The 9,942-nt window shown below is 42.7% G+C and overlaps 2 protein-coding genes across 2 annotated transcripts; one reads left to right on the forward strand and one right to left on the reverse strand.

Annotated features, from left to right (window-relative positions):
• The first annotated feature begins 1,720 nt into the window (after positions 1-1,720).
• On the forward strand, positions 1,721-6,737 carry LOC123443625 (glyoxysomal processing protease, glyoxysomal). Its single transcript, XM_045120102.1, has 14 exons — positions 1,721-1,854; positions 1,955-2,001; positions 2,095-2,275; positions 2,360-2,410; positions 2,799-2,873; positions 3,322-3,438; positions 3,516-3,647; positions 3,756-3,859; positions 4,275-4,360; positions 4,434-4,528; positions 4,602-5,298; positions 5,420-5,621; positions 5,909-5,997; positions 6,090-6,737. Exons 1-14 carry the CDS (start codon positions 1,789-1,791, stop codon positions 6,323-6,325), a joined length of 2,178 nt encoding a protein of 725 aa, XP_044976037.1. The 5' UTR covers positions 1,721-1,788; the 3' UTR covers positions 6,326-6,737.
• Positions 6,738-6,833: 96 nt separating this feature from the next.
• Positions 6,834-9,137, reverse strand: LOC123443633 (ribosomal protein L11 methyltransferase). Its single transcript, XM_045120111.1, has 7 exons — positions 8,729-9,137; positions 8,563-8,646; positions 8,245-8,385; positions 7,962-8,027; positions 7,659-7,826; positions 7,222-7,551; positions 6,834-7,116 (listed from the first exon to the last, which is right to left on the reverse strand). Exons 1-7 carry the CDS (start codon positions 9,050-9,052, stop codon positions 7,018-7,020), a joined length of 1,212 nt encoding a protein of 403 aa, XP_044976046.1. The 5' UTR covers positions 9,053-9,137; the 3' UTR covers positions 6,834-7,017.
• Positions 9,138-9,942: the final 805 nt, after the last annotated feature.

The following is a 9,942-nucleotide window of genomic DNA, read 5'->3' on the forward strand; positions in this document are numbered from 1 at the left end:
TGTCTATGTATCCACACATGTAAATGAGTCTTCATTCAATACAATTATAGCATGGATAATAAACGATTATCTTGATACAGGAATTATAATAATAACTATATTTATTATTGCCTCTAGGGCATAATTCCAACAATAATGAAGTGATACTAGGACCTGAAGTTCTATATCTCACTAATGCCAAAGCACTCATATACTTGCAAACTACGTCAGGCCTGACACTATATTTGCTATCTTTATTCGGAGTGCAACCTCAAACAAAAGGTATATGGTTGATATAAGTACTGTCATCTTATATCTGAAGATTACAATAAATCTTGAATATTTTCATCAGGAAATAGAAGATATGACCATGATATGATGTAATGATATTGGCTCTTTATTTGATCCCAACGACGCCATATCAATGACTGAATTTGTTGGAATAGCCTTCACATGGAAGTCATATAAATGGATTTTAATGGTCATTTCCAATTATTATTCTAACATAATTGCTTTATCTAAAGGCATTGCAAAATATGCATAACTTAGTAGAATGGTTAACCACACTCAAAATCATGTGGTTGAGATTCATCAGAATCACATAACTTGATTTATCAAGATACTTCCACTTGTGTTACTCAATACCTATAGGTTATATGAAGAGCAATATCATAAATCACATTGCTCGGAAATTACTTATCCTCATGGATTATAGAAAATTGATGAAATAATTTGCAAACAAAATATTGTTATAATCCAACAAATTATACACAATCTCATGTTCATGTCAATGGAATTGGTATGAGACATCCTCCATATTTGCAAAGTTCAGGGGGAGTAATCTCCCAAACTATAACCTATTAATAATCATCAGATTGCATATATTGTACTCTTTTTTCCTTGATGAGTTTTCCCTAACGGTTTCTCATAAAAGGTTTTTAACGAGATAATATAAACACAAGTGTCTTTATATGCCATATCATTTTCTCCTTGTATTTTTTCCCACTGGGTTTTAAAGGAGTTTTCATTGGCATGTACAATTGCACTCTTTTCCCTTAATGAGTTTTCTCTCAAGTTTTTCATAATGGTTTTTAGTGAGGCAATATCTTCTCAAAGATCATATGTCATACTTTCTATTTTCCCTATCGGGGTTTTTAAAGAAAGTGCTCAAGACATATTAATTGTTCTCTAAACTTATCAATGAGTTTTCTCCTTCTTTAAAGGTTTTCTCATATGAGTTATCAAGAGACAATGATCATCATACGTTGCATAATTTTCTCCTTATTTTCCTCACTGGGTTTTAAGGAGTTTTAGCAACATATCTACTATATTCTCATCATATTTTTCCCACATGGTTTTTGGGGGAGACTCTCAAGATTATCTAGAAGATTTCTCAAGATGAAAGATCTATATGCAAGAAGCTTTCAACGATGAAACATTCAAGGAGCGGTGTTGTACAAGGAGGAGTGTTAGAAATTAATTATAGTAGATTAATTAGCCAAGGGATGCGTCCAACCCCCCGAACGGTCGTGTCTCCTCTCTCTCTCTATTGCCAACAGGCACCTGTTCTCGAGGGATGCCTCCGAACAGACACGTCTTCTTCGCACCTCTTCCAGATATATATATATATATATACTTGAGAATCAATAGAAATCAAGACTAATCGTCCATTCGTTTTCATTCAATTTCGTTTTACTCTAACAACGATAACGTGGATAACGGCCGTCGTCGTTAGTCCAGCTCCCACTTCAACCAGCAAGCGAAGTCAGCGCAGGGGGAAACATCGCCGTGCCGCTCCCCGCGGCCACCATGGAGCCGCGCGAGATCGCCGCCGCCGCGCGAAGCTTCTCAGCCATGGCGCGGATCGTCGGCCCGGTCAGTACCGACCCCCTACCCTCTTCATCTTCCTCTTCCTCTTCCTCAACCCGTACCCGCGTCTCCCGAGCTTCCCACTAAACGCCACGTTCTCCTCCAGGACCCCAAGGCCGTCAAGATGCGCCGCCACGCCTTCCACCTCCACCAGTACGGCGCCCTCTCCCCTCCCTCCTCCCGATTCTTCGATTTCCTCACCGGATTCGAGCCTAATCGCGTGACTTGACTTGGTTTGATTCACAGGTCAGGGTCCACCACGTTGTCGGCGTCGGCCGTCCTCCTCCCGCCGGGTGCACTGGCGGAGCCGCCGCCGCTCCTTGCCCGTATATGCGCGTCCCACGGCCACGCCGGGGGCGTCGCGCTCACGGCCGCATCGCTTGTCGAGCCGTTCCTGGTCGCGGAGCAGCGCGATAGCCCCACTGAGGTTGGTTGCAGCGTCTCCTACTCACATGTTTAATTGAGGCGATTCTGGTGTTGAGGTGCTGGTTGCTTGATGAAATGCCCGCAGGAACTGCAGCCGAGGTTAGTACCGGAGGCGCGTCTTGATGTGCTAGTAGAGGTGAGGAGCATTTCCAGTTGCAGGGACCTTGTGTTTTTTATGTATACCAGTATTGTGATGTGCTAATTATTCACACTTCCATGCCACAATCTGCAGTCTATTCAGCTCCTCCTTGAAAAAAAAATTGTGAATTGTATATATGAAATTGTGTCAAGCTGCCAGTCACCACATAAGAGTAAAAACTGTTGCAGATGCTTAGATTGGTGCACATTTCGGGGTTTATTAACACTTCAGATCAATTGGGATATTTTTCTAAAGGGATGTAGGACTAGAGGGCCAAATATCCAGTGCTTAATTCTGTGATTCAAAGAACTACACAGGGAATATCCATCCTGAAAGAGTGTTAGAATTTTTTCCTGAAATCGTGAACTTGTCCTGGCATATGCAGCCAGAGGAATCAGGGAACATCAGACATGGGGATTCTTCAGCTCCACGGTGGCTTTCAGCTGAGTTACTTGCCATGGTGGGTGTTTCTTTTCCATATGAAAACTTATACTTGTTACTACCATTACTTTTTTGTTTACCCAGATTCTAGTGCTACTTCGTTGGGACTTTTCCCTTGAGACAACTTAAAACTCTGTAGATATTCGTTTTGAGCTATAAAAATAATGGGCAGTGCTTGTGCGAATCTTTACTGAAAGGAAGTGCTAATTAGTATAGTACTAATAGGAAAGGTGTACCAAGTGGGCATACATGATTACAAAATGGAGGCAATAGATGTTTTGAAGTTTTTTGGATTCAAAGGATGTTCTTTGAGCTCAGAAAGAGTAGTTATGAACTTAGACTTCATAATTATAATAAGAACTGCATTTCTTCTCTTTAATATTTTACAAGGTTCTAGATATTTATATATGACATTAGATGGAAAATATGATTCATCATCAGCTCAGCACCTCAGTTTCCCCTTTTAGGTGGATGTCTCAGCATCGGCTGATTCTGTATTATCCTTGTTAACATATGATGGTTCACTGATTGGAAGCTCGTCATGGGATGTTGGCTGGCCACTGGCCGATGTAAATCAGAAGCAGGTTGTCTATTCATCAAGCTAAACTAGCCTGCCCTGATTTATAGCAAAGGAAGACTTACCGTTATCAGCAATTATCAGGTTGAAAATGATGCCGGCTCCTACCTTGAGTATAACAGGAAAAATGTCTATGCTGAGTCTGTTGACCCATCAACAATAGCCAAGTCCGCCACAAGAATCGCTATACTAGGAGTCTCAGCCTTAACATCAAGTGTAAGGTTCATTATGATGCAGTTTCATTTCACTGATCTTTAGCATCTCAAGAATTACAAGGTGCACCTTGTTTTTATTGACTTGATGATCTTGGTCAATGATGATCAGAATGCAGGACCTAACAATGTTGCACCGATGCCACAGCGAGGGGACTCTTTGCTGGTAGTGGGGTCTCCCTTTGGCATCCTGTCGCCATTCCATTTCTTCAACAGGTAATTTTATCTCTATTGCTTGAGTTCAGTAATATGCATTTGGACCTAGTGTGTTTGTAAGTTCAGTCAGCTAGAACATGGAGTACATGGTTTATGTTATTGATCATTGTAATATTAAACTTCAAACAGTTCAAAACTTGATGCCATTACATATCCATTATGGAACTAAACTCTAAAGTATTGCTCTTTAATTTTCCTTTGCACGTCCTCACTGAAGCTAAACAACAGGGATAGTCTAATTCTGTTTGAGGCATGTCTAGAAACCGTGAAGGCTTATTCATTATCAATTAGCCATTCTAGTTTCTGCCATTGGAAAGACATGCATGCTATTATTCACTCTATTATGTCACATTTATTATAAAATAAAGAGGCATTGTCAGATTAATTCATAATATTGATGTTATTATGTAAGCAGTATATCAGTTGGTGCTGTTGCAAATTGCCTACCTCCAGGCGCTGTCAGGAGCTCGCTGCTGATGGCCGACATCCACTGTCTTCCTGGTTAGATATCACTATCTCTGTTAGGATTTACATTTATGACGTCAGCTGTTAATAAATTGTCAAATATTTTAAGGTATGGAAGGTGCTCCAGTGTTTGATAAAAATTCTTGTCTTGTGGGGATGCTGATGAAGCCATTAAGACAGAGAGGCAGCAACATACAAGTTCAGGTGAGTTTACTGGTGTCTGTAATATACTTTTACACATGGAAGAGATATGTGAACTTAGGTATCTGTATGACAGCTTGTGATTACATGGGATGGAATATGCACTGCATGGAGCAGAAACAAACTGCAACTAATTGAGCAAGTCTCAAATGAACTACTTGATGACAAAAGTGCAGACAGTAAAATGATGGAATCATGTAGCATGGATAACCATAGGAGGTTTGTCTCTAATTCAGCCAATGACCTTAATCAGTATAGTATTCCACCTTCACTCAGAGAGGCTATATCCTCGGTTGTTCTTGTCATGGTTGGTGATACAACTTGGGCTTCAGGTATTCTCCTCAACAAGAATGGCTTAGTTCTGACAAATGCTCATCTTTTGGAGCCTTGGAGATTTGGGAGAACTTCAACTTTAGGTTTACAACATAAAACTACCTCACTTGCTGGAGAATATCTCCACGAAGGACAAAATAAATTGTTGCAATCACAACATTGCAAAATGTTCAATGAAGATGCTGTTAAGCATGAGGTTTCATTCTTTAATTTGGGTCCCAAGAGAGAGAAGAGAATATCTGTTCGTTTGGATGATGGGGAGAAACAGACATGGTACACTGCGAGTGTGGTGTTTATCTCCAAGGGGCCTCTTGATGTTGCCTTGCTTCAAATGGAAAAGGCCGCCATTGAATTTTGTGCAATTAGACCAGAATTTGTTTGTCCCACATCAGGGTCATCTATATATGTTGTTGGGCATGGCCTTCTTGGACCTCGATCAGGTAATGAGCCATAGAATCAGAGTTTTCGAAATAGTTCATAAAGCAGGTTGATGCTTAATTTATGACATGTACGTCAACTGTTTTATTAATATAACGTTGATATTTGGGTATTTGGCTGTAGGCCTAAGTTCCTCCCTTTCCTCTGGGGTTGTCTCCAAAGTTGTCCAAATTCCATCAGCTCAACATTCTCATCTGCCTAGCAATGTGCAGACATACAATATGGACCTGCCAGTAATGCTGCAGACGACAGCGGCAGTTCATCCTGGAGCTAGTGGTGGTGTAATTGTCAATTCACATGGTAGAATGGTTGGGCTAATAACAAGGTATGAGCAAACATTGTGTAACAGTATTAGTGGACACCACATCACCACTGTCAAATTGCATGCAATTTGTATGAGTATTCCGATTCTTCTGGTGGATTTGTACTATTCCGGAACTAGCTTTGCTGTCTTATAGTTTTCCTGCTTCACGTATACATTGACCCACTTCCCTTTGTCCTTCATTCTAGCAACTGTAAGACTATCTTTACAGTCATCTTAGTTTTCTTGACTCTAGCAAAGGTCCAGCATACTCATTTCCAGCCACTTATTTCTTCTGTTACCATATGCAGCAATGCTAAGCATGGCAGTGGGAGCACAATACCTCGTCTGAATTTCAGCATTCCCTGCAAATCTCTGGAAATGGTCTTCAAGTATGCAGGTGCTTGTTCAAATCATCTTCTTTTTTGTCATGTGAGCCTTCCAGGGTTTATAGGAGTTTTTTTTTTGTCAACCTTCTTCCCTTTTGTACAGCGAATGGAGATTACACAATTTTGGAGCAGCTGGATAAATCAAATGAATTGCTCTCATCAGTGTGGGCACTGGCACAAGCACCATCATCACTCCCATTTCTCAGCAGCCCCCCTGGGAAGAACGGAGAGGGGAAAGTTTCGGAGTTCTCGAAGTTCCTCGCCAATCAGCCAGAAGGTTTGAAATCTATAAGTGATTTGGAGGCTTTCCTTAGACACAAGATTCCCAGTAAAATTTAGGTGGGATTGTTTCTGCGAAAGCACAAATGGATAGTACAAGTACCCTTAACATGCCGGAGTGCAGGAGAGGAAATCAGCGAAAGACCTGAGTGCCAAAATGGCAGGCTTGCTAACTGAAAGTTCTACAGGATTTGGCGAAGGACTTCAAAGCATACTCTGTTGATGAATGCACAGTTTATTTTCCAAAAGATACATGTTGATTCATAGATAGTCTGTTCCCCACTAGAAGGGTTTTATCATAGCGCGTTGAGTTTGATTTCAGAAAGTTGACACATCTTCAGCCATTGTATGAAGATACAGGAAGGGATAACATGTTGTACTAACAAAAAGGAAAACCTCTGCTATTTGCCCGTGAATAGTACTACCAATGCCTTCGTTCAGCATCTGCGAATGTGAATCCAGGTCCGGCATACATGTACTGTCTGTACTCGTGCACTATGAACAACACATGTCTTGGGATGGTGATGTGAAGCAGTTATGCGCGCATCACACCTCCGGAGGGGCATTGTGAAAAATGCAATGAAAACAATGTACAGTGTAGTTTTACAACACCCAAGTAATCCTACCAAAATGACTCAAATAGTTAAAGCCAAAACATTCTCCTCTTGTAGGGGCAAAAATCCTCTCACCGGTCGGGAAAGTAAGGTCAGACTGCCTTTACAATGTGAGAAGAAGAAAAAAAATGCATAAATCTACGCTCTTCTTGTTCCCTGAAGGCACGCCCATCCATCCATTTCGGATACAGATATGTTGTCCAAGTACCCGGAGTAAGCCTTTTCGACCTTGGGAACCTGTATCAGACAGACATGACTGAGGTAACGAGAGAAGCCTAGTAATAACCAAGAAACAAAACTCTAAATGGCATGTTAAATTTGGAATCTGTCAAGTCCCTTTACCTGCTCACACAATATCCCTGAAACAGCAACTGTTCCACCGGTTTTCGCAAATCCAACTATATCCTCGACCAGCTCCAGCAAGGGGTTCTGCAGTATATTTGCTGCAACAATGTCGTATGTCCCCCTTGAGGACTTGAGCTCAAGATTACTACTGGGCTTTTTCTCTTCTGATTTGTCAATTGTACTTGAGAAGCATGAAGGCTCGGTACCCGGCGGTACCAAGTAAACCAGCATTCTGTCGGAATCCATACCATTCAGCAACATGTTCTGGCGAGCGGAGCTTACAGCTTGAGGGTCTATGTCTATACCAGTGGATAGAGCAGCACCCATCTGCATTTGTAAATCCAACAATGAGAGCATTAAACAGGGTATATTGCTGGTGTGTTTTCGTGAAAACTGCTGGTAGTAAACAATAAGAACAGTTTTAGGCATTTCACCTTCAGAGCTGCAATACCCAACACTCCGGTGCCTGTTCCATAGTCCAAGACATGTTCGCCTCCTTTAATGGCGTCCCTTAGAAATAGAAGGCACAACTTAGTCGTGGGATGCTCCCCAGTTCCAAAAGCCAGACCTGGGTCGATAATTATATTTGTGGCCTGTGGATCCTGTGGATGAAAAAAATATGGACATGAGGCATGATGAAGTAATTCTCAGTTCAAGTAGATGATCAGATAAACGAAAACAACACCAGTTTATTAAGAAATCAGAAGGAAACAGCATGGTGTATGCAGCAGACATACAGGGGGAGTTCTCCATTTAGGAATGATCCAAAGGTCATCGATAACTTTAGTAGACTCGTATGTTTCCTGCAGACATAACAGTAATGTTTTCAAGTATCTGCCAACCAAAATCACTGTATCTGCAGACATGCCGCATCAGTATGATGCAGATACTCGCATTTGTTCATCACATGAAGCCACAAAACAGAACAATGGACTTTTCACTCCCAGATCATCATGTATATATAAGTTGCACAAGTAGAATAGCAAGACCCTAAGAAGTGAGAACCAAGTGGTAGTTAACCTGCACGAGTGTCACCCAATCGCACTGCTTTCCTAGAGAGGTTTCATACACTGGGCTGTAGTCCAGACCAGCTGAGCTTGCGGCATTCGAAACGCTCGAGCCCACGTTCTCCCCGTGTGCATATATGGTGGTTATGGAGATCTGCACAGCACAGGATTGCGTGCATTAGATATTTGATCACGAATCTCGTCCATCATATGTAACTGTAAGAAGCAAGCCATGGATGGACAGTAAGGCCGAAACTTGTCCAGATTGTGTTGGCTAGAACCACAGGAAATCATCCGACTGAACCCGAAAATGCAGAGAGAAGGAACTCACCTCGTCGAGATTCGCAGCGTCCGCGATGTCGTCCACGGTGACGGAGCAAGCGCCGAAGCACAGCAGGGACTCGGACAGCAATTCCTGGATTGCGAGGACACATGGAACTTTTGTCAGGGAAAAACTACAGCTTTGTAGCAACAGGTGAAGAGAAGGGGGCACTGACGGCGTCCTCCTTGCGACAGCGGATGCGGACGGAGAGGTAAGGCGCGGCCAGGTCGTAGACGCTGCCGGCGGCGGCGGAGCTGGAGGACGCCTCGTCGTCCACGCTGACGGCGCGGGCGCAGAAGCTACCCCTTCCCGAGGAGGGCCCGGTTGGGGCCGGGGAGCCCCCGCCGACGCGGCCCGCCGAGGGGCGAGAGGAGAGCATCAGGAGAAGGGGCGAGACGCCGCCGCGGCGGACTATGGTCGCGTAGGGGGTGCAGAGAGACAGGGCTCGGGGCGAGGAGAGCAGGAGGCGGCGGAGAGGGGCGCGCGCCAGCGGCAGCATCTCGGCGGCGGCGCCGAACGGAAGGAACGGTTCGGTGCAGTGCGGAGCGGCGTGGAGCGCGGGTTCGGAGGAGCACGGCTGGTTTTGTTTTCTCGTGTGATGCAACGAGTGGTTTCGGTGGCTACAGTACAGCCGAGGGCCCGTTTCAGTTTTCTGCCGTGGCGCTTTCTTTTTCTCAGTTGTTGCTTCGCCAGTCCTACGGCGGCCGTTTGGATCATTTTGATGTAGTATTTCAGTTGCGAAAGCAAAGAACAAGCAAGAATGAATAGTAATAACATTACTAATTTATGAAACCCCAGTTTTATCTTCTTCTTTTTTTGCGGGAATCCGTAGACCATCTAGCGATGAATATAGGAACCGCAGGCAAAGAAGTACCAGTACTTTAACGAGAACGGACGTTTGGAGACCCAGCTCCATGAAGCTCGAGATTTTTTTTTAAATAGTTTTTCAGTTTCAAAAGATATGAAAAAATGCAAGTCAAGAAGGATGTTATATGTATGTGTGTAAATTTTTAAGATGAAATACCTTGAAATATGATCTGTATCAAAAAAACAAATTAATGTCGTGAGATGATGAATAGTATCACGTGCTAAAAAGTGCCAGATTTGTCTTTTTTATACTGGTCTCATTTCAACGTATTTTTTTTGAAAATTTACACGCGTGTCTGTTACAACCTCACTTATATCTGTATTTTTTTTAAATAAAATAAAATATAAAAAAAATGAATTTTCATGAATTTTAAATTTTAAATTTAAAGGTCATCATGGAGGACCAACTCCAAAAGTAATTTCTGCAGTTTAATGCGAGACACGCTCTAGGAGGAGGACATGAATCAAAATTGGTCCAGGGCCGTGGAGCAGCCAGTGTTCTCGACGAGTGCATACTTTGAA

The sequence above is a fragment of the Hordeum vulgare genome, chromosome 1H (genome assembly GCF_904849725.1).
Source record: "Hordeum vulgare subsp. vulgare chromosome 1H, MorexV3_pseudomolecules_assembly, whole genome shotgun sequence".
In the NCBI taxonomy this organism is placed as follows: domain Eukaryota; kingdom Viridiplantae; phylum Streptophyta; class Magnoliopsida; order Poales; family Poaceae; genus Hordeum; species Hordeum vulgare.

Coding starts and splice junctions, on each gene's coding strand:
- LOC123443633 (XM_045120111.1), bottom strand. CDS start 9,052: ATGCTGCCGCTGGCGCGCGCCCCTCTCCGCCGCCTCCTGCTCTCCTCG. Junction 8,386..8,562: donor ACGCTGCGAATCTCGACGAG/GTGAGTTCCTTC, acceptor TGTGCTGTGCAG/ATCTCCATAACCACCATATA. Junction 7,827..7,961: donor CTAAATGGAGAACTCCCCCT/GTATGTCTGCTG, acceptor TTTCATCCACAG/GATCCACAGGCCACAAATAT.
- LOC123443625 (XM_045120102.1), top strand. CDS start 1,789: ATGGAGCCGCGCGAGATCGCCGCCGCCGCGCGAAGCTTCTCAGCCATG. Junction 4,361..4,433: donor CGACATCCACTGTCTTCCTG/GTTAGATATCAC, acceptor AAATATTTTAAG/GTATGGAAGGTGCTCCAGTG. Junction 5,998..6,089: donor AATGGTCTTCAAGTATGCAG/GTGCTTGTTCAA, acceptor CCTTTTGTACAG/CGAATGGAGATTACACAATT.